Below are 24,853 nucleotides of genomic sequence, written 5' to 3' on the forward strand. Positions count from 1 at the left end.
AAAAAAAAAAATTAGCACACCTTTCATCACACTAAATTAAATAAAAAGATGAAATGTCTGTCTGATCAGTTTATTTGGACAAAAGATGCAATTGATTCCCCTCAGTATTGAAATATATTTTTGGACATGGTAAGATAAGATAATCACATGGGTGGCATCAAAATGGTATCTATTAAGTATTTGTTTAAAGTTCCCTAAGATATCTTATTTAATCTTTACCAAGACGTTGTCAGCTTTAGTCAGTCTGCACTTGAATCCTAAACTTGCCAGCTAAGCATCTGTGTCACATGTGTGTAAAAGTTCTTTCGCACATTAGTGCTAAAACGAATCCAGCCTACAAAGACTTACTGCATGTGCATGTCTTCTGCTTATATCAACTTAGATAATTCATATGTACGCTGCCTGTGATTGACAGACAATTGATGACAATTGATTGACAAAAAATTGATGGTGTGATGTCAATGATGTTGGGTCTGCCAATGTAATTTAATCTGCAGATTGATGGTGCAGACTACAGTCAGAGCAAAACAGTTGGGTGTCAATGATCTATTAGCTGTTGGAGCAGTGTGGCATCTGGAGTAAACATAGCAGACAAACATTCATTAGCAGAGAGGTGAAAGGAGTTTGCTGCTGCCAGGGGCCTCTGACCCTGGACACAGCTGCATTCCTGCTACCCGTCCACATTGAATGTAGTAGACAGCCAGGGGGTGATAAAGACTGGTTGTTTCTGAAAAAAGAAATTCAACCTTCAGAGATACTCCTGTCTTCACTCTGTGATGTCTAGAGCAAATTGTTTTGTGGTGAAACATGACCTGTGTGTCCTACCCACTTCCCCTTTGCCTGCTGACTCTCTCCAACAGGCATGGACTTGTATTAACTGCAGACGTACTTCACTGGAGTCAGGTTAGGGTGACAATGAAGTGCTCCGAAGTTCTCTTAATTGTTCATCTTTGAACAGTCATATCAGTTTATCAGTGGTGGTTTTACCCAGTTTACTGCAGGTACCGTGGTAAAAATATAATTACTATAGCTGCAGAATGGTAATAAAACTACCTGTAATTTCCAGAAAGTCACACCCCTTACGGCATGTTTTGCAGCAATATATTCCTCTTCTACAGATGCAGCTATTGGTGAAGAAACAGGGATGTCAGCCTCTGTCATGATCATTTGCTTTGTTAACTAGGAGTGGGTTTACACTAGAACCTGAAACCAGTACTTTCTGTTTGTATACTTTCCCTCCTAAAATCCAGTCAAGCTGACCTGGAAATATCTTGGGATGCCATATCTGGTCAGCTAATGCTTTTCCAATTCTACAAAAGAACAGCATGTTTAGTGGACAAAGCTTTTCTTTGTTACAAAAATTTGGGGAAACAAATGAAAGTATGGCTGATTTATACACTCGTAACTAAGTGACTGAAATTTAAAAGGATTTAAAATGAGGTTCAACTAACTCCCTCAAACTTTTCTGTCATTGAAACATTTCTGTTAACCATTCTGTTTCAACCATTTGAATGAAAGCGTGTGGCCTTGTAATTGGCTTTTTATTTCTTTACATGTCACTATATACCACGGACATTATCCATCTACGGAACTATGAAGTTGCTGCATCTCTAAAATTGAGAATTGTTTAAATGACAAATCGGCAAACTAGATCTTTCGGAACCATAAACACAACTGCTCGAACCAAACATGACATTTCAAGTTTGCAAAATTGTGAGACTTAAAATAATTTATTGGAGCAGATACAAGGATTTGATCACAATCATCAATGCATAAACAAACTATTAAAAAAAATCATACTCTACACAGCATTTATCAGAATATAAGAAATATAGATTTACTCTTTAAAAACATCCATAAGCAACCCCAAGTTGGTCCCAGTAATAAGAATGAAAAGGATCTTAATAAAAGTGGTCACTAACAAAAGATATTAGGCTGTAGGCACATTCAGAACTCAAAGATACAGCGGATTCGCCTAAAAACAGTTTGTTCTGATGCTTATTACAAACATACGTACAAATCTTTTGACATGAGACAAAGACAACTTTAAAAATACAGGAAGTATTTACAATACATTTTCCTTGTTTCCTGGCTTGTAACGTCCTATTCTCAATTATCTTGTAAAAACAAACAGAAGTTACAAAATTAGTATCTGACAAAACACAGTCATGCTCACTTTTATCTGGCCTGGTTGTTCCAGTTTTAGTCTCTGAGCAGTTGGGATGTTTCTGTGTGTGTCTATAAGTATTATAGGGTGATGACGGTGCCATCCTCCTCCACCCCTCCCCTGGGCAGTGCCAAACTGTGCCGTGGGTCCGTTTTCATGGAGCTGAGGATTTTGTGCAGGCTGCCGTTGCTGTGGCGGAGGGCTGGGTTGCTGCTGTGATGGGGGGGCTGTACGTGGTGATGGCGGTGCTGGGACTGTTGGTGTGGGTTATGCTGAAGGTTCAGGTCTCTGTGGAGCTGGTAGCTGAGGCTGCTGTGTTGGTGGTGGTGGTGGTGATGGGACCCTCCGTTAAGGCTCGGCTGGGAGTGGAAGGAGGCAGTGGAGACTACCGATGAAGGGCGTGTGGGAGGGCTTGGAGGTGGTGCTGGGCCTGAAGCCGTTGTTGGCGTCTGCTGGTGTGTGCGAGACACACTGGAGGCCAGGGAAGCATTGGACCTCTGAGATGGCCGCTTGAGGCTGCTCTCAATGACGATATCGGTCTCTTCATCACTCTCGAGGTCGTCCTGGTACCCATGTGCTCCAGACGACATCACTCCAGCTGCGGCCACCGATAAACTCGGGTACCCGGTCGACCCGCTGCTGTCTGACGACTGGCCTGAGCTCCCCGAGATCCTGCTGCTGCGGACCACATTATTGCGCTGGTTCACTGGCTTGACTGTCACAATGAGGTTGTGGCTGTTGGCGATCATCATATCCGTTACTTGATCTAATGACTTTCCAGTCACTTCAATGCCGTTCACCTCCAGCACCTCATCATTCACTGCCAGCAGCCCGGTGCTTTCCGCCAACCCTCCCGGCACCAGCCGAGATATGAAGATGCCGGGGACTTTCTCTAGGCCGTGTGGCGTCACCCGTACGCTAGTTCCATCTCGGATGTAAAAGCCCAGTGGTTTGTCTGAGCCGTGACGATACAGCCGGACGCGGCGGTGAGATTCGGGTAGGATGTCCACATCAATGATGGAGGAGACAGGCCGGAAGTCCTGGGGCATGCCGATGCGGATGTGTGGCCGTTTGCGGTTGACGTCATTATTGCGCAGCGCGACCACTGCCTTCTTCTTCCGAGTTATGGTGTTGGTGCCAAAGTTGGTGTAGTCGACCTCTTCTGTAAAGAAGGAAACAGAGAGCATTGGAAATTAGGCATTTACTAATGTGCAGGCAACACTGATTGAACACATTCTTTTTTTTCCATCATTGTTTGCTTTGTCCCTAAATGCTAAAAGGCCACTGGGGAAAAAAAAGAATACTTTAAAGCACAAGAAAAAGTGAGAGGAGGATTTATAAAGTTAAAACAAACCCACATATTTAAAATCAAACCACACTGCCCTACAAACTCAAAAACCTTTGTTCAAACTATACACAGATGTGCTTGAAAATAATTCTCCTGTGAACGACAGGACATTTGTGTGACATAATACAGTTCTTATTACTGAAGTTATAAACAAGACCAGAGTGTTGCTGATTTATCCTTCAACTGAGTAAGGTAAGAGGCCATCGTTTGACAATACAACCTTTATATGAAAAGTGACATGTGAGCATGTCAGCTGGATTCACCTACTGCTAATACTGAGACTCTATGTGCATGTTCGTATAAAATGCTGAGTGTGCAGAGCATTCCTGCCTGTGCTGACAGAGGTGAACCACCCCTCTGCTACCAGGCAACAGCTGTGGGGATTCCCAGCATGCATTACGGCACCCAGATACACAGGCACACATGTACTATTCTCAGTACAAACATGGCTTATATAACTTGGGATGAAAAAAAAAAAAAAAAATACTCATTGTGCTTTTACTACAATTACAAGGCAACAGTCCTCCACTAGCAAAACTAGTAAGAGACCTTGAAGGATATAATACAAAGTGGAAAGCATGAGCTGAGAGAAGATGAGTGTGGTAATCTCAGTTAAAGCATGAGGTTTCCAACCAGAGATTTAGAGCAATCAATAAAACAATGAAAACTCTCATAGAGGACTAGATCACCCTCGCAATGAGAGAGTGGCTTCTTCAGAACAACACAGCCGTTGCCAAACCCGCTCCACTGCCAAACACACTCATGTACTTGCTGATTGAAGCTTTGCAAGACTGGAATGAAAAATATCCTCTGGGGCGTCCCACCTAAGAAAAAAATGCCTAAATGCGATCCTGGTGTTGTGGTTCTGACACACTTGAGAGAGTGAGAAATGATACAGTGTGCTCTATGATTTAAAAAAAATAACAACAACATGATAGCTCTCTAATCTTTCTCTCTCAGTCAGACAGGAAATCTGGACAGCCTGATGTGACAGGAAGTGAAGATTCCCAGGCGGGAGCATCAGCTGCTGCACTTCCATGGCAACGGCAATGAGTCATCTTTGCCCTACTGTTCGGGACACCTGCTTTATGAAATTATTGTTGGTGAGCACACTGTAATTTCTGGCCTCGTCTTAAAAACACACTGTGGAAGGAGAGAGCACTGAAACAAATATCCGAATCTCCGAGCAGAGCCAGCTGGCCGGTCGTCTGGCCAGCCTCAGAGGAGTATGGACGTCTGCCATACACCTCCCTATGCAATGCTGACTCATCATTAATATACGTTTTCTTCCGCTTGCTCCTCCTGAGCAAAATGTTGACTATGCAGCATGTTTGACTACAGCTTCACAAATGAAGGGTCTGGGGGGGAAATTTGATGTAAGCCCTCACTGTTGGGAGAAAAGAAGCAGCTTTTGTGGATGTCAGCAGTGATACCAACCACCATGCACATGGGGAATTGGCGATGCCTAAATTGGGGAAAAATAAGAATGACAAATGAGTGCTGAAGAAATAGTAGACTGACGTCTCTTGGCGTAGCATGAAATAATGTTTTTAAGTGCTCATGGAGTCAAGCCAAACCGCTGTGCCAAAAGTGCTTGATACCAGATAAAGAAATACTCTGCAAAAAAAAAAAAGAATTGTTTCTTATCAACCTTAACTGCTGTAAAATAAGTCTGTTTAAAAATACCATGTTTTCAGCAAAGCTTCTGAATATCATCAAACTTTAAGTGCATGGTATTCTTAGTTTTCTGTGCATGTCTTGGCAGAAGCTGATTTGATTGAATCCAGACAAGGCATTTGCTAAAGGGCTGGAATTTCTGCCACAAGTGCAAGTCTCCCTGATGGGAACCATGTTGGAGGTGATCGCTGCAGAGTCTCATTACAGGCCTATGGTGCAACATCCTCCTCCTTCCACACGTTTGATCGGTGGCTCAAAATGGAGAGGCAGTGAGCAGAAAACCATCACGAGCCGAGTGCAAATCCACTGATACAATCACACAGGCGCTGACTTTGTAACGACGGATGTTTAAGTAACTAAAAAGTCAACCAAAGTCTCATACTTCACGTACCTATATAGATAATTACCAAACATCCAGTAGTGCCACATAGTTTGTGGAAGAATGTGAATGCAAGCCAAACACGCAGGGAAGAATGCAACGAAACCAGCCACATATGTCGACATGTACATCCATCAATCCCATTTCATGGTTCGAGAAACCAGGAATACTACACATGTAGCTTTAAGTGCACTGGAGCTGGAAGATAAAGCCAATTAATTGATCAATTGATTGTCTATTGATGGAAAAGTAGTAAGCAACTATTTTGATAATCAATTCACAGTTAAAGCCGTTTTTTGAACAATGACACACACTCTCTGGTTCCAGCTTCTAAAATGTGACATTAATTGCTTTGTCTTAACTGAAGTACTCTAAAACTTTTATTTTTGGACTGGTGGCTGGATAAATCAAGCAATCTGATGTCACCTTGTGATAATCATTTTCCACCCAACTATTAAACAATTAATGGAGAAAATAATCAGTAGATGAATTGATAAGAATAATTGTTAGTTTTGGCCCTTGAGTTTAGTGGACCTTCTACCACAAGCATGGCAGAAGCTGCAACATACTCCCCTGATAAATAAAACCACTGGGGCATCATGGGATTGCAGTCTTTGGAGATGCCAAACAAATTAAGATGTCAGATGTCAGAGAACCAGACTGTGGCAGCAAAACCCTGTCTGTCTGCAGGCCTGGGGTATTATATTCATGACCACTGCATACATCTAATGGAAAAGATTTTTCCATTGCAAAGTTAAACATTATGTTCTCTGCTACTGTGAGAGAAAAAGTGCTGGACATACTCCATGACAGACATTGCGCGTTTGTTTCATGGTAGGCTGGCATGTGCTTCTACCACTGTAGAGTTTTAACTAAATGTGATTGTAGTCCGGGATAAATACTCTGCTCTTTAAATTACTGAGACTTTTCTAAACATGCCCAATCTCATAAAAGGTCACTGATTACACCCATTCTAAGTAAATATGAACTATCTGGTGTCACAGCTCACACACACACACACACACACACACACACACACACACACGTTCCAGCCGATCACACAAAGGTTATCGTAACAACTCCTGACAAACCTAATCCCTGCTACACTGAAGCATGATGGGTAAGCCAATGTGAACCCGTTAATCAAAGGCTGTCGGGTCACTGCCAGGCATTTGCAGGCTAAACTGCACCTCAGATCAAAGCCTATTAGAAAAGCTTGGTGTTTCAATTAGCTGTTACTCAATATTTCCACAATGTTATTTACTATCAAAAGTAATTTACTGATCAGAGTTTGGAATATAAAATGACAATTTAGGTGATACATAATCATCATGATCATGCATGCACATACCATCTGTTTGCATTTACCCTAAACTTCAGTTTCTTCTAAACTTAAGGCCAGTGAATTCTGCTCGAAATACAGCTAATAGCGAGCCTGAATGCTGACAGGGATGGAAAAAACATTTATCCATTTAAATTACATTTAACATCTGTGGTAAAGAGTATCAGTAAGGGCAATATGATAGCTCCCACAGAGATTGGATAAAGAAAGGAGGTCAGATTTTGACAGAGGGATTTCCAGAATTATGAACCTAGAATTGCAGTACTGGCAGAGAGTTACCATGAAAAGGTGTTTTATTTAAGAATACTGGAGCCAGAACCCCATGATGCCAGAAAACACCACCTAACCAACCCACAACCCACACAAGGTCAGGGGAAAGAGGTCAGAGATGCAAAGATGGCTTCTGGGTAACTTCTACATACTGCCCTCTGCCCATGTGTGCATGACACTTGAGGAATGCGGTGGTAAATGTAGTTGGAGATATCTCTGAACAGGTTGAAGACCTGCATAACTTCTCAAGACGGGCACAGGCTGCTTCAAACCAAAGCAACCGGCTATTTCAAGCTTGTCATGATACTGTTTAAGTAAGGCGATCCTTCACTGGCATATTGCTAATCTTTTTCACAGCCGCACTGCGTGCTAAACAAAAAGCGAATTAACTGACAATCATATGAATTAAACCTGAAACATGAAGCATCCTGTGGTAATATCACTGCATTTGGGAGGAAGAACAACAGACCAGTTAGAAGCCAGCCAACTAGTTTGTATCTGGTTCTTGGGCGTTATTGGATGCCTCATGCTGTTCTTGTGCTTACAAAGCAAAGGAAAAAGAGGAAAAATAGTCTTTGTTCCACTGAAGCCCACCTCTAGTTAACCAAAGCTGTGAAGAGAAGGCCCTTTAAAGTCCTACTGCTTTTCCACCAACTCCCATAAAAGACAGGAATCTAAAGAGTTTTATGATCAACCATTAGGGCCTCTCTGCACACTTGTTCCTGGCCGGTTTTCAACCATTCACTACTTTCTCAACACACATACAACTGTAAGCAGAGACTGAGCAGAGGAATGAACCAAAAACAAAAATACACTTCTATTTTCAAGTGTTTCAAATTGTTATGCTTTGAGTTCATTTCACGTGTGATGCAATGTGAGTCACACACAAATGAACTCAAACATTAGCTCCTGGCTTTACGTAAGTGAGCACAACACCACAGCCACGGCATGACCGGTATTCTTTAGGTTTCCCTCAGCAGCACAACAATCACCAAGCTGCAGTCCGAACCAATAGTGTTTGGAGTCGGCTTCATGTGTGATATTTCACAGGGGGCTTTGTGAAAGTTGGCAGGTGATGTTAGGTACTTTTGGCTTACCTGTGGTGGCAAGGAGAACATTATAAAGACAAATGGCTGCTGGAACCAGAGCCAGAATTTATAATAATCTTTCCTAATCTTTCAGAAGTGTATTGTGTACAGTGCTAGCATGTGTGAATGCACAGTGCCACCTCACATGAGCATGTTAGTCTGTATGAATGGAAATCTTTGTGCTTAGTGGGCAGTAAATGGAGGAACATACTGTATCCATCTTTATAAAAAGCTCAAATTATCAGTCACTGTCAAAGTAGCTAGAGGAAAATTAGAACAAAAACACATTATTTTGTTACTTATATTAGTTTGCTACAGAACCATTCAACATCCTTACTTTAAACATAACTTAATCAGTGGAAAGCCTTGTTATTATGTGCATGTGAGACTTGGGGTAGAGACGACAGCAACAACACCCTGCTAACAGCTTCAGTGGTGGCCCCTCAGGGGTGTGCCCCCTAGTAATGGTATTTTTACCCAGTGATATGACCCAGACACTACAAGCCCAGCTGAGGAACTCACTAACACACAATCCTTTCAGACTGCTTCACAGGAGCAATACATATACACATAAAGCACAAGTGCTGTGGTAGCATCGGACCGATTTCTGATAGAGTTAAAAGAATAGTTTGACATTTTTGAAAATACATTTACACCACGAGTTGGATGAGAGTCTTGACCTCTCACATATCTGTATGGTACATATGAGGCTACATCCACTAGATGGTTGGATAGCTTAACATTTTGATTAGAAACGAGGAATCAGCTAGCCTGGTTGTACTAATCATGTCAATCCTACTACACTAATTAATGTGTTACACCTCATTCTAAAACAGACACATTGACTCATTGACACAAATGACACATTGTTGCATTACAGGTTTTATGTGCCTTATTATTTCTGGCAAGGACTCTTCATTGGTCGCCTTGCAACTGATCTAGACCAAGAATTAGTCTGGCACAAAACTGTCTAAAAACATAAAATTCATAGTTTTATACTTTGGAAATTGTTCAGATTAAACAAACATGATCTGGAGTGTTAATGTTTTGTCGATTTTGTTACCTATGGACAGAGCCAGGCAAGTCGTTTCCTCCCATTTCCAGTCTTTGTGCTAAGCTAAGCTACATATCATACTGTGCAAATATGTGAATGATAGCGATCTTTTCATTCACGCCTCAGCAAGACAGCACCAGGTCTCAAAATGTCAAACTAGTCTTTTTCAAGTATCAATTTTTGATTGTCACAGAGCTAAAAACAAAGCCGTTTTGTATAATTCATGAAAAGTTGACACTTTGTAGATACAGTTTTTTTAGGATGGCTACGATATATTAGTCAGTTCATTACTGTATGTTAAAACTACAGCCCATGACCTCCGGCCTATTGCTCTGTCTACAGCCTATCCAGCTACAGTCCACAAATGCAAGTGGCATTCCTGCACCCCAACGACCCCCCAGCCCCCAACATGGTTTTCAGCCAAGCATGACAAAGTGCTCAGTGACAGGGGAGACCATAATCACTGGAGAGGGAGATGAGGCACACAGAGAATAGTGAATTGTGCTAGACCCTGCTGCCTTTTGCATTAGGTCACTGGATGCTGTGGCAGTGGGCTTCATTCCTGGGCCCCACAGACACACACACACATATATACACACACACACACACACGCTAACACAGCTGGAAACTCCTCACTTTCAAAGCCACCAGGAATATAGCATAAAGTAGAACGGGATGAAACAGCACATGACAGAGCACAGCCATGCAAGAGAAAAGGCGACAGGCCGTTTCAATGCAGTACAGTAAGTGTGTTTGTCCACTGAAAAATGTTTCCCTTTTCCCACATTTGCATTTTTTGTCCTGTTTGCATAAGAAAAGACATGATTTAATGAAATGCAGAGGGCTTTGTATCGCTTTCTCCTCATAGCGTGGGGTAAGAAATAGCTGGTTTTCATGACTCTCCAGTGGTTTCATGCAGCACATCCAAATACATGAGCTAAAAAGCAAATTTCTGCATTCCTCTACTATGTAAGTAAGCTAATACTAAAAAAGGCATTTTTTTCCACTAATGTTTGAGTTGCCAGGTCAGGTTTTCATATTTGTCAGTGTTAAGTGCTTGTGGAGCCCCCTCCCATGGGATGCACACATATAAATGTAAAGAATGAACCAAAACAATCAGTATTCTTGGACGTTTCTTCTCTTCCCCACTGGAGACGGCCGGGAAGTCTATCTGTGTTTAGAGGCTGACTGCTGCCAAGACGTTCAGCTAACACTAACATGGAAAAAGAATCCAGACGGAATAAAGAAGAACATTTTTTTAAACATGCAAACATATTTGACATTCTTGCAGGGGTGGTTGAGGCAGGGCCTGGGTGGAAATTTGGAGAAGCTTGATAAAGCTACAAGGTTATAATCGACAGCTGCACTGAAGGTTTGGGTAGGAACTTACTGGAAGTGATCTTGTGCATGCTGTGTTCTGCTAGGTGCTAGTAAATAAATAAATAAGTAAATAAGTAAATTTACTCAAGTACTGAACTCAAGTTACCTGTGCTTTAAGTGAGATTTTCCATTTAATGCCATTTTATACTTCTACTCCACTAAATTTCAGAAACACTACTTTTTTACCTCACAACATTACATACAAAACTGTTCAGTTTATAAAATATGAACTTTTTATAAACTAAGTTAATGCATCAATAATAATAATAATAATCAAATAACACAAAAATAAAACACTTAAGAGTCATTTTGCCTCATGAGCACTTTTGCTTTTCTTTGCTTAGCTTTTGTTGTCCTTGTCTGTTGCTGTGTCAGATTCTTTCTACATGTATGTACTTGGCCAATAAAGCCAATTCTGACTGCTTATAATGCTTACTTTGTTTTACTTAAATACATTTTGAATGTAGGACTTTTACTGGTAATAAAGTAGCGTCACATTGTAAATCTTAATACCTCTTCCACCACTGCATATAGACTACACACACTAGTGAGCACATGCAAACGAGCATTACTGCAATCGCTTTTATCTTAACTCCTTTAACCAGCTTGTTCCAAAAACAGACGGTAGAAAAAAACTTTAGCCTTGAGTTTGGACTGTCATATGAACTTATTAGCAGACTTCAAAGAGTGTGCATTTGTATTTCTTCATGCTTCCCGCAGAGAAAAGAAGAACAAGAAGAAAAGGAAAAGCCTGGGATTAGACAAATCAAACAAGAATCAGGTGAGAGTCAGGTGGAACTATTAATAAGGTAAAAAATATGTTTTTCCTCTTGATGAAACAAGATAGAGCTCTAAAAATGTTGCGTGCATATACGTGCTGGGCAGCACTTTGCACGCACCCCCTCCATTCCTGCACTCATTTCAGCAGTTACTGTGGCAAACAGGGGCCGGGCTGCACATCTGGGACAAGTTAAATGGAGCTGCCTTGTCTGCTCCGTTCTGGCTCGGCCTGTGTGGTTGGGTGGAGTGGGGAGGGGAGGGAGTCACAGGTCTAAGATTCACTGCAGGTATCAACCACCCCCATCACACAAGCACGCGCGCACACACACACACTCAAGACACTAGCTACTTTATTAATATACTTGAAGATGTTGTGCCAAATCACAAAGGGAACAAAGGTTAAGACCAGGAGAAAGGTATTTAAAGAGAAGGGAGTGAGAGTGTGTGTGTGTGTGTGTGTGTGCGCGCATAAGGAGATTAACCTGTGTTTGTGCGTCTGTGGGGGGCTGACGTATAGCAGAGGAGGGGTGGGAGGAACATCAAAGGGGGAGGTAGAGGAGAGCAATGGAGTAGACAGGTCTTGCATTCCTCCAGCCTTTCAAAAAGGATCTCCGCTTGATCAAGAGTTCACCCCCTTCAGAAAAAAAAAAAAGGTGCTGTTGGGCGTTCACTAACCTTCGTGCCTCCTCCCTTCTTCTCTCTCTTGAAATACAACTAACTACTGCTTCTGGTTTAATCCAGCTGCCTCTCTGCTGATCATATGCATGTTTCCAACCATGAAAACACATGCTGTTGATTTAAACTCCACAAAGTCTTCGTCGCCATCTGGCCCACAGGTACCCAGGCTGCCTTTGCTCCTCACAACCCATGTGAAGATATAAATACACGTCGCTGTGGAATACAAAGTTAATGGAAATCTTGGACCTTTAACTTCAGAGAACTGAGCTACAAGAAGTGAGCAGAGAACAATGAAGATTCAGAGTTAAGTGAAAACACTGAAATACACTCATGTCCTGCAACCATATGACAAATAAGATATTCTGAGGCATTATGGCAAAGAAGGGATCTGGGTAAACTTGCAGTGCTATGGTGACACAAGTCACAGCAGCAGACTTGGACTTGTGTCCTTGCCACCTGTCTCACCTTCGGTGTGTGTGAGAGTCAACGTGAGTGATTAAGTTGATGTGTGAGACAGACAGACTTACGGATAGCACAGACAGAATGGCTCTAAACTGTGAGGGAACACAGGGTGGCGTTCCCTGACATCCAGTTTGTCTTCATATATTCCTCTTCTCGTAAACACAGCCAACACTCTACACGAGAGACACTTAAGATACTATGACGAACATCAGCACGATTGCGGTATAAACTCAATTCCTCACACACACTCAAACCAAAACACAAGCTTGGCAGCACTCGGACTTTTTTGACCATCAAATAATGTTTAATGAGCCCCAGGCTGACAAAGATTTGCTCTCAATTGGCTTTGCTTCACATTGCTTAATGAAGAGAACAATGTTTATGAGTCCAGTGTGAATATCATTCATGGGGCTCACTTCAAGGAGTTGAGAAAAAAAGGCAATATGGTTCATTTGCAAAGGTTGTTGAGATACTTTTACAGTTAAGAAAACAAATTAGCTCCTAAAATCCAGTGCTTTAGTTGTGCTGAAACTATTCATTTAATGGTGGCAAACAGGTTTCGTGAATTGCCATAAAAATTGCCCAAAAATGTTTTGATTAAAGTTCCCATTATTCAAAACATTGGAACGAATTGTATTTTGTGCGCACGCAATAGCATTTCAAGTGCTCAATGTGGTAAAACTTAGTTATTTTTGTGTGAAACTTTTTATGCTACCGTCTCAGCCAGGACTCTCTTGTAAAGTGATTTTGAGCCTCGACGGCAATACTCCTGATAAAATAAAGGTTAAATAAAAAATTGTGGCCTCAACATTCAAAATAGTAATTTTCTAACCAAATTAGTATCTTTGAATTAAATTCCCAACACTAATTGGTGATTAAATTTAGCAGAACTTGACCCCAAGTTGCATCTCAGATCCTCAAAGTGAACTCAGGAGGACCTCTATTGCTGTCCTAGTTGTAGCCTCCACCTTCATCCTCCTAAACCTTCACTTTCTAGTCTTTTATTGGCTGCAGGTGACCGACAACAAGCAGACTAGGAGGATTATTGTCTCTCTGACTGTCTCACTGTCACACACACACACACAGTGCAGACAGGCCGGAGTGCTGGAGGATGTAACATGCAAGCAGACAGGTAAGGAAATGAGACAACCGAGCAAGAAAACACACATGCAGATTTGAAAATTGACAAATTTCCTTCTATCAACAGGTAGAAAAAGGGACAACCCATCACACAGCCTCGGGTGCGATTTTCATTTTGTTTAAGGGAAAACAGAGAGAGAGAGACTGAGAAAGGGCGAGATCGTGTGTCTCACAGAGGACGCCTTGCTGAGAGGGTCTTACATCAACCCACAGGAAAAGTGATCCTTTGTTATGAAGCTGCCTCTGGAGACATTCGTCTCATTCACACTGTGGGCAAGAAAAATAATCCATCACGTTACAACTCGATTCATAAGTGGCCAGAGAAAATGTTGTCTACAACGCTGAATGAGATCATTTTCACACACACACACACACACACACACACACACACACACACACACACACACACACACACACACACACACACACACACACACACACACACACACACACACACACACACACACACACACACACACACACACACACACACACACACACACACACACACACACACACACACACACACACACACACACACACACAGGAGAAGCTCTGGCAGCAACATGTGCCTTACTTTGCAACAAATCAATATGACAGTTCTGGCTGAATATGGGCTTCTTGTCTGCTTTTGTTGTTGATCCAGTTGGGCCTTAACAGTCTTCATCCTTTGAGGGGGATTCAGATTGTGATTTTCAGTGTTATGTGTTAGACCATCACTGACCCCTATTCAGTCATGGACAAAGGTCAATGAAAATCCCCTTCCTGGCCTCCAGGTGAGGCCCCCCATTCCACTCATGTGATTGGGTAAATCCTCCACAAGCTTGGACAGGCCTCTATCCCATCCTCCCCTGCACCTGAAACACCAACACCCTCTCTTACACAACCACACAGCATAACAGAGCACTTCCTGTGTGTGGTGACACATATCCTTGGTTCTTCCTGCTCCTGCTTTGCTCCACTGGCTTCATTTGTGTTCTACTTCATCTAGTCTCTACTGCCAAGTCACTAAACCCCCCCCCCCCCCCCCTCTTTCTCTGTTGAACACACACACAAACCATGTCAAAACTGTCTGTGGGAGTGTTTCCACATGAGCTGTCAGTGCCCATTGTTTTCGGCGAGTCTCTAGGACACAATTCATATCAGGATAAGAGTCAGGGCTCATTCCTCCCCTCCTCCATTCTTTTCCTTCCTCTCCCATCATGAACTGCTGAGTTGGCCTGATTCAACCACCAACTCGTGGCCCACATATCTGGAGAAGGGGGAGACAGCGGGTGGGAGATGGTGCAGCATCTTCTCTCTGTGCGTCTGTCTTTTCCTCTCAGACATATTTGAGTCAGTTCAGAAGCTTAGAAGATAATGATACTGGCGAGCAAGGCTTTTGGCTAAAACTTAGTTTATGAAAGTTTCATTGCTTTCATGCAGTGATGCTGCATTCATCCAAAATGAAAAAAAGTCTCAATGAACAGTAAACCAGATAAGTCCTCCTTTAAGTGGCTATGACTAAAAGGTATGCAACAGGAGTTATTCGTTTTTCCTTTAGTAGACAGACCTTAAAAAGCATAACTAGTATTTTAGATTTATTTTAAACATCTTAAAATCAAAAAAATATTTCCTACTTTTTTTCAGTAGTCACTTGGAGCTCTGATCTTAAATCAGAGGTTTATTTATCAGACTTATGAGACAAAAATTCAGCTGCAAACTTCAGTCATTCAACTCATCACTTAGAGACTGGCTACAGCAAAGCAAAACAATACAACCAAATATCTAACGACCAAATTGAAAATGCAGAAACTCTTCCAAGAGTGATTAATAACACCATAGACCAACCATAGATAAGATACATGCTTTAGATCGTCTTAGTAATTTGCTTTGATGTTAAATGAAGTTTGTAATGGCTCCTGCCGAGCTCAGTGCCAGCTCTGGTGATTTGTGATAGCCAATCATAAACACTTCTGGCTCCATTCTAGCCAATCAAATTGCTCCAGTGCATGCTATGGCTGAACAACTGCCAGACTGGTGAGGGGCATGACAGCTTGTCTCATTGTTTTAGCCTCATGACCTATATATGGCTATACTCAGCCTTTTAGCAGGCTGCTCCTTTAATTCCTCGAGCACATACACTTGCACAAGCCCACGCAAGAAAATAATTGCCACCATCCTTTGAATGTAGCCGTTGCCTTCTTATCTCCAATCATTTTTAATATCAGCGGCAATCAGAAAAAGTTACATAACTAGCCCCTTTGCTTTAAAAAATAATAGCAATAACAACAACAAAATGGCTTCTTACTTCATCAGTGCGGCTTGGCCACAAGGGGATACCAGAAGAGTAAACAACTTTAAAGACAGTCAACAGTCAACTCCCTCTCAGCAGACCGGATCAGACTATTTTAAAGGAAAACACACTGCAACTCCTTCTAAATGTGACACATAAACATGTTTTTTCATGACAAAAGACATGGTCGTCTGCATGTAATCATGTTAGGGAACATTAGACTCATACACCACAGTTTTTACTCACATGACCAATGATTCCAGTCTCCCCAAATTTAGGGACTCCAAAGGGCCCAATGACCAAACGCCAAGAAAGACACACAAAACAAAAACCAACATGGACCTTGACTCAGACAGACACAGTAGTATCTACACTGAACTTCTGACCAGGGTCATCTTATGTGGAAATGTATGTGCCTACCATGTGCATCTGCAGCAATATGCACAATAAACTCCGCTCATTTCAAAGCCAAGTGGTAAGTCATGAAACTTCAGTTCAGTTACAAAACATCGTCAGTTACCATTTGGGTAACTACCAGCAGTCAGCACATAGGGAAGGGTATTGTTAAGATTTTAACGATTTTATCACAACTCTTACTGATACGGCTTATTGATCGGGTTCTTTTTTTTAAAGAAAAAACGTAACAAATTAAGAACAGAATTAACATTGCAATTTATTAAACTCATGCCCCATGCTGATAACATACATGGGAAAATGAGAGATGAACTACAAGCTGGGCAGTTGAAAACAGTACATTTCTCTGCCTGTAAGTGATGGACTTACGGTACTTGTTTTGAAAGATTTTGCCCACATGCAAAAGACTGGTTGCACTGGTGGCAATGAGCAGTGTGAGCATTGACTCTGGTGAAGTGTAATCAGACTTTTGAGCGATCACTTACAAGACCAAAGCACTGAGATCTCTCTTCTTGATTGGAAATAATCCACTGTCTTAATCTTACTGCAAATTAAAGGCAGAGTTGGTGACATAAAACATTACAATGATTATGTAGCCTAAATCAGTTGGAGATCTACTTTCTGAATTTCTCCAATACCAAGAGTGACACTGCTAATATCTGAGCTTATCAATACTACGGTCCTTAATAATTTAGCCCCGGGGCCTATTTAATACCGGGTTTTGTTACTCATCCCTAAGCACAGGCCTGTTTTTGTAGCCAAGGTGCTGTTAACGTAAAGTAAGCTGGGTGGCTCTGGAGCAAACCTTGCTAGTGGTGAGTGTGTTTGCTGCGGGTGAGCAGCCGAGAAGCAAAGTCAGTCCCTCCTTTGTAATTATGGACTCCCAAAATAACCCTTTGCAGAGGCAGTACTAGCTTGATGTTGTGCTAGCTACCAAGCACTTCTCATGGCTCAACTTGCTTAGGTCAGAAAGCTATATGTTGTCTCTTAGGCCAGAAGCTTAAGTTCTTAAAGTTAGTGGAAAAGTTACGCTTAACGATTTCAAAGTGTATCCCAGGTAGAGATTGCGAGTCCTTGTACAACAAACCACAAAAACACTTATAGATAAGGTGGGAAATTAGTGAGATTACACAAAAACACTCTGATGTGTGTGTCAGTGACAATTAGAGTCTTTTCAAGCCGACCTTCACGCTTTGTTAATGTGAGCTAAACTCGGATTTCCTCAATGGACATAAAACCTTTGCTCAAGCTTGCACTTGTGCTCATTACATTTCTATGTGTGAATGTGTGCGTTTCCCAGTGCTACACACAGAGCATGCCTGGCCTTGTCCTTCAGTGGAGCTGTAATTAAGAAGGAACTGCAGTGAGCAGTCTCACAGTGAGCCGCCTCTGCACAAACCAACAACTCCTCCCTCAAAAACCCACTAACATCCACCCAGTGTCCAGATCCCCGCTCTGTCTAACCCCAAATCTTCACCCTCTTCCCTCACTTTGCTCATGGCTCGGTTCTAAACTTGGCCTGGGAATTTTCCACTGCATACTCGTATTTGACCAATCTTAGTATTGTCTGTTCTGATAGATGGAAAATCCACCCCTACATTGTTATATATAATCTACCTGTGCTGTTTAATGCACTGCATTTTAATTAAATGTGTTTGTTGAACCCTCACCCTGTATTGTAAAAGGTAATGACATCCTGTATTTCCCAGGATTGAAGGGCAGTGGGTGCAGCTAGCCTTTTTTCTTTTTTTAGGTAACAAAAAGCACCTACCTGCACCTCTACAAGTCCACTAATGAACACATCTTGTTAATGTGTACAAAAACCAAGCCAAACCAGCTGATTACTTGTTTCAAGTCTTAATGCTAAGCTAAAGCTAACAACAGTGACCTTATACTGAATGGGCATATGCAGCGTGGTATCAATCTTCTTATCCGTTTTGTTTCTGTAAAATTTACTGTAGGAATCTGGTGTAAAATTTTACCGAGCGTCTCCAATGTAAATGAAAATTCTATCATACAGACAAACAGATGTGTTAGAATTAGTGTTAAGGTGGGAAATAACAAAACAAACCGTGCCACTTATTCTCGTGACAACTTACAAACAACCAGATAAAGAAAGAATAAAAACCTGCACACAGTTGAAAATTTTAAGTCAAACATGTCACTCCACCTTCAAGCCATAAACCAAGGGAAAGAAATAAGGCACGGAAGTATTTCAAGCTTGTTTTTTCTCTTTGAAAGTTCATGCTGCTGAGGAGTGGCCGCGGTGGTGGTGGCAGCTTAGGAAGTTGTTTGTTTGTCCCAGAAGGACCGGCTATATTCATCACATCCAGCATTCAATTTCCAGAGCCTGCGTCTCTGGGCTCATTTAAATGCAGGATGAGGTCAATTTCCAGTCACCCAACAAGTTTTTGAGAATCAGTGTAGTCATAACAGAAAGTCTGTTGAGGTGCGATAGCATTCCTGAATAGAGAGCAGCTGTGTATATAGTTAATTTTTACAATATGAAGAGCTGCAAATCAACTTCATCCTTCAGGAAATCTGCATGTCAAACAGTGGAGAAAACGTTTGAGCAGTTGTGTTGGTTTTGTATGATCACAAATGGTTTGTTTTGTAGAAAATTCATCCCTCCAAGAAGGGGAACATTGTTGAATCTGGGTTTGAAAAATGCAAAAATAAATGCATGAAATGCTCATCAAATTTGACAAGCGGATGATGGGAGCCGCAGACTCTCCTGCCCTACAATGTCTGGAAACTTCATTGTGGGGGAGCGGGGACGCAGTTCAAAGCAGGGTCGTAAACCAAAATGAAAGCAGGGACTTAGGAAACACAAACACCAATATAGTTTTGCCAAACACAACAGCCCTTACAAGTTTAATTAAAACAGAGGGCCTCCCCTCCCACAACTCAACAATTGAAAAAAAGGGTCAAAAGTGTGTGTCAGCTGTGATTTGAGATGCATACGGATGTGTGCATCTGGTAGTCCGAAAGCAATTATGTGTGCATTGTGTGCAAGGAAATTTGTTACAGTTAAAGCAAAACACTTCTGTGATGCAGTTATTCTTAACTGACACGGTTCCTTTACATGCATACTCGTATCTGTTTAGTATGGGTGTGGATTTGTGTTTGTGTGCACCCATGCACATGTTGGTCCCTTTCTGTGCCAGCTGACATGATTTAAAGCATCGTCCAAGCTGGTTTTGCAGTGGCTTTGCAGTCAGAGGCACAAAGAGAGGCAGCCCTGCATCGGACATGGCTGTTGCTGCTCTGTCCCGCTCCTGGCAGGCACCAGGCATCTCCATCACACTTTAACTACGGCTGGCATTGTCTGAAGACACGCAGAGAAAAGGCCACACACAGGTTTTTATTGAGAAGCCCACACGCACTACCGAAAAGGTTTTACGGCACAGAAACTTTTCCCAGTAGAGACAGGGATTTATTTGATATGGCGCAGAGATGCACAGGGACACACACACGTGCACACAGCAAGTGGGAAAATTCCAGACACTGACGAGGCCTTAAAACACCTCACTTGCCCGGTGCGAGGCATTTTCAAAGGCCGATGCATTTTCCCAAGCTGCTGCCCTCTGAATGTGACCCAGATGTGTCATACAAAGTATACAAAAAGCTCTAACAAAAAGGCTTTTTGTCTAATGGCATACATGACATTAGCTTGCGCTACCTCTGCCTTGCACGGCCTTCCCCTCCTCTTCAGAAAATTCCTGATTGCTGTTGACTCAGATTGCAACAAGTGGCTAACAGCCAGACCACAGGATGGAGGTGGACTCAACCTGCCCAGTCCTCCCTCCGCCTGTCAGTGTTTTACTGTCAGGCTGACTCCCCACTGTCTGCAGTGGTTTTCTCCCCCTTTGCCCTTGACAGTTGAGTCATGGCTGAGTTCTCATCTGAAAAGAATGAGGATCGGTCTGAGCAGTCTACCTAGAACAACATTCTTGAATTTGGACCAAGGTGATCAGACGGACGGATTACGCCGTTTCACTGGCGTCAGTCTGACAGGAACTGGACACTTTCACCAATATGCTCAGGAAAAGGAAAATCATAGGTGAGTGGAGATATAGCAAAAAAAAAAAAGAAAAAAAGAGGAAGAAGCGGAGATGGGCTCCAACTGACAGCTGCTGTCTTCTTTTCCTTCAAGCAATAGGCAGTGTGTAGGCCTCTTGATTCATAGCAATCCCTTTCACTTAACCAGCTCCTTCGCTGCACAGCCTGAGGCCGCTCTCTGGTACCAAGCACAAAGCACTAGATGTAGTGGAAGCCCCCAGCATAACAGACCACACTCATGACTCTGATGTTCTGTAAATAGAGTCTCAAAAGCACACTAAGGCAATGCAATAGGGCAGTGCCTTTACATGACCAAAATAGATGTGCTGGAATGAGGAAAAGGATTCTTTCTGCCCATCACAGCATTTGATTGTGTGGCTGTCGTGCAAGTTTATAATCTACTGAACAGCATACATAATGCACACGAGCAAAGAGGACAACAGAGAAAAAGCTGCATATTGGCATGAATAAATTCTGAATGGTCTAAACTAATCATGAGATCTATTCTAATCCAGTGTCTGGGGACTAAATCAGCTTTGTGAGGTTTGACTGGGATAAAGAGCAAACGCTAATTACTGAGGTGGCTCTTCCAAATGCTGCAGGGGTCAGAGCTTTAACCCACAGCTACCATGACTGAGCACTGGCATGTTGACGCAATCCCATCTAGCAGGGCATGTGGATATAACACACACACACTCACACACACTCTCTCTCACACACAAGCCCTTTGGGCATCGTGCAAGAGTGGCCAGATGTGCAGCCAGGGTCCCTGCAGTCGGCCACTAAAACAGCACACAGACAGAGAGGAGCACAACAGAGACTGTGGTTCTAAAGTATATAATAGCTGCTTAATGGAGACATTACATTTTTTAGTTTGACAGTTACATAGATTTACTGTAAAATAATACATGGGATCGGTTGTGGTGCTCATACTGACCTTAATAGGCAGCTCAACTATCAGGCAATGATGTGACCAATTCAGTTTCTTTATAAAATTCAGTGTTTCTGCCACCAGTTACATTTATTCAATCACAGCAAGCTGCTTGCTCAATTTTAAGTTTTAATTTCTGGCCCATTGTAAGGTTACATAAAAAAATGCTCCTAACTGCATCGAGAGATACTGATACTTAATTTTGGAAAAAGATGGCAGTGGAATCAAATTCTCTGCCACAGAATCCACAGAAACCTTAAGATGATGTATCAGAATTAGCATCAGGAGAAAAAGGGTTGAACTGGTGCATTCCCAATGAGAATACAAGGAATAAATAATAATTATTTGTTAAGATGATAAACCACAGCACGCACATTTGAAATAAGAGTATCTGAAAATAAAGCTTAAAGAATTCAAGCTTTTAGAGTACACCATGAGAAATGAAGAAATTGCATGTCTGCTTGCAATCTTGTGCTTTTATGAGAGGAAATCAGATGTTATTAAAAAAAAATTTAAGCAGGCTTCAGCAAAACCAGAAATTCGAGACCACCAAACTTCCTCCCCATTTAAACAACATTTTCGACTGCAGACTGTGGTCATGGCAGCAGTTTTTGTTTCACAGACCTTCATCTTCTTCATTATCTTATGTCATCTTTTAGACAAGTGTCAGATTATTTCTAAGTTTAACAAAGAAACAACATGCTGAACCATCAAGAAGCAAATAAAAAACTGCAAAAAATGCATAGGTGGGTTGAGTGTGGCTGATGGTTGACCAGAGATCCTGCTCCAAGACAGGGTGACTCCAGAGCCGGAGAGGTCAGGACAGGTCAGGTCTGGTTAAGGTCAAGCCTTTGCCCATCATCACACACCCAATACCCCCAAAATAGATTGTTGTGACAACTAAATCCTCATTTCAAAAGGCATTTCTCTCCTAATGAATTTGAAAACCCTACGTCTGGAATGAAATCAAGCAACCATTTTAATCTTCTGCATTTGTTTTTAAGTTATTTCTGGATGTCAACAGTTTCCAGAGAACAGAGGCTTCCTCTTAAAGTGGTGACTAACGCACTGAAACGATTAATTAACTTTTCACTCAGGCAATTTCAACATGCTGCGTTTTCCTGTTGTGCTCCCTTAATAGCTTTAAGTGTAAATGACCTCTGCTCTCACAGCCTGTCAGGCTTTGTTCTATACGCAACACATTTGTGATTTAACTGATGCAAAAAAAAAAGAAAGTTGAAAGAGCTAAGTGTGAAAAGTCAGTCAAAGTGCAGACAGTTTTGACAGCCGTAGAAATATAATAATGCCGAAATTTCTTTGATCTCCAAACAGCTCTGCAGTCCAAGCTGTTGAGAAGCAGCGCTGGTCTGGATGTCAGCTTTAACTGGCGAAGCTGCTGCTACATTCTGGCTTCTTTTTTTAAAATTTTTTATTTGCACTATGGTGCCACATCTCTCTTTAGTTTGGCTGATGTTAATATCTGGTGCTCTAGTTTTCACAGGTGTGGAGAGCAGTCTGGTTGCCGGCGCTGTAAACCCCCGGTGCTCCGCACACTAGATACGAAGCCACACAGACTCGACCTTGGCATACCTCGTCTGCTCTATTTGTTTAAACTTTTAGCCCTCTGCCAAACAGGGGTCTCTTCTCTTTGTTGAAAGTTTAGTCTGTGTGCAGGCCACTGGCACTGCCTACAAAAACAGCTCCGTTTTCCCCCTAAATTCAGTTTTAAAAAACAGGCCTGTGTTTGGCTTGGATCAAGGCCGTTTTTGTCGACCATTAGTGTAATCAAAGGTAAAAATTTCAATCAAATTTAATAGGCATATCCTTATTTGAACCCTGTTTGTTCTCCAACGTGCATAGACTACCATTGAAGACTATCATCAAGATCACTACAGCAGTTACTGTAGTGTGGGAAGTTAGTAGCTAGAGCTAGACACCAACGCCTGCTACATCCTGTCAAAGGTTGCCAGCTCAAAAAGCCTTTCAGCTCATTAACAGCCTTCATTTACAGGTTATATTCTACTCCAAGGATCGTTTTCATCATACATTTCATCTCATAACAGTAACAGTTGCTGGAGAAATGTGGAAATCCATGAGCTCAGTGGACTGTTTCCTGGCTTACATTTGCCTAAACTACTATATAGACAGTGTTCCCTCTCTCTTATCTATATCCTAATTTGCATAATTTTGCACGAGAAGCAGAAAATGAATGAACACATAGTACTTTAGTTAGTACCAGTAATTTACCTAGATAAACATGCCATTAACATTTGAAGTATTCAACCTGCCTCTGACCACTATGCATCAGGTGCAGCAGGACACACCGCTGGCTACAAATCTGGAAGCGAATGCTTTAAACAGTAAACTAAAAGCTGAGTCAACATGCAGCAATTTCAACGCGGAAAATGTGCCTGTGACCCGATTCGAACAATAATCATCAGTCGACCACACATGACTGAACCACTACAATCACAAACCCACACATTTGACTGGACAAGGAGCCCACCTCCACGTACAGAGCTGGTTCACTCAACTCCTCTTTGCACACAAATCTTCCCATGCATCCCATTCCTCCCCATCACTTGCCCGCCCCTCCCCCTCCCTGTTGGTGACGGCATGAGAAGTGCAGAAGTGTCCCAGTGCAAAACTTCCCTCTGTGAAGTGATCACCCCTCCCCCTCTTCTATCTCCAAACTGATATTTTTCACCACAGGTTTTGACATTGTTGGCAACCCAGAAAACCATCTGAAAAGCAGTAGAGGTTGCAGAAGTAATGTAACGTTAAACTAGATTTGATCAGCACAAAAAAAAAAAAAAAGAAGACAGAACAGAAGAGAGGAGAACAGACAGGCTCCTTTCTACTGTGACCACAAGCAGATTCATGACATTTTCTGAACACAACAATTCAATTTGCATTCATTTGCATTGGAGTGTACCCCACTAAAGTGAAACATATCCAAATTAAAAACTGTTACAGCTCTAAGCACCTACTAATAGGCTCGCATTTCTAATAATACTTGCCGTGTAGCTGCAGAGCAGTGCTCCTTTAGCGGATCATCTCTTAAGAGGATATCACTTTTTGATATATTAAAATGATAAAAAGAAAATTACTGCAACAGTGCCTTTTTGTAATGACTCTATTCATATGTTTTAAATATGACTGAATTTCCTAGTTCAACACAGGTGTCATCCTTTAACTTCCCCTTGCTCTGACATGAAACGAGAACTGTGTAATCATCTATGCCGAGAGGCTGTTGTTTATTGTTGGGAATAAACCACAAAGTGTCAGTAGCCTCTATTCTGCAGGCAAAGCCATCATTTAACAAGCTGCCATCGTTCCCCACAGGGAGTAACGGGTATCATTAGCAGGATTATTGCTGTATTGCCACACAACTGCAGCACGTGCT

General features: G+C 42.0%; 1 protein-coding gene across 1 annotated transcript in view; it reads right to left on the reverse strand.

The window, feature by feature from the left end:
* Positions 1-1,742: 1,742 nt before the first annotated feature.
* Positions 1,743-24,853, reverse strand: part of pard6gb (par-6 family cell polarity regulator gamma b) — a 30,558-nt gene continuing 7,447 nt past the window's right edge. The window contains exon 3 of the mRNA XM_070846585.1: positions 1,743-3,329. Within this exon, the coding sequence (XP_070702686.1) occupies positions 2,248-3,329 (1,082 nt within the window). The 3' untranslated portion in view covers positions 1,743-2,247. The remainder of the gene's footprint in view (positions 3,330-24,853) is intronic.

Source organism: Pempheris klunzingeri, chromosome 16, assembly GCF_042242105.1.
Source record: "Pempheris klunzingeri isolate RE-2024b chromosome 16, fPemKlu1.hap1, whole genome shotgun sequence".
In the NCBI taxonomy this organism is placed as follows: domain Eukaryota; kingdom Metazoa; phylum Chordata; class Actinopteri; order Acropomatiformes; family Pempheridae; genus Pempheris; species Pempheris klunzingeri.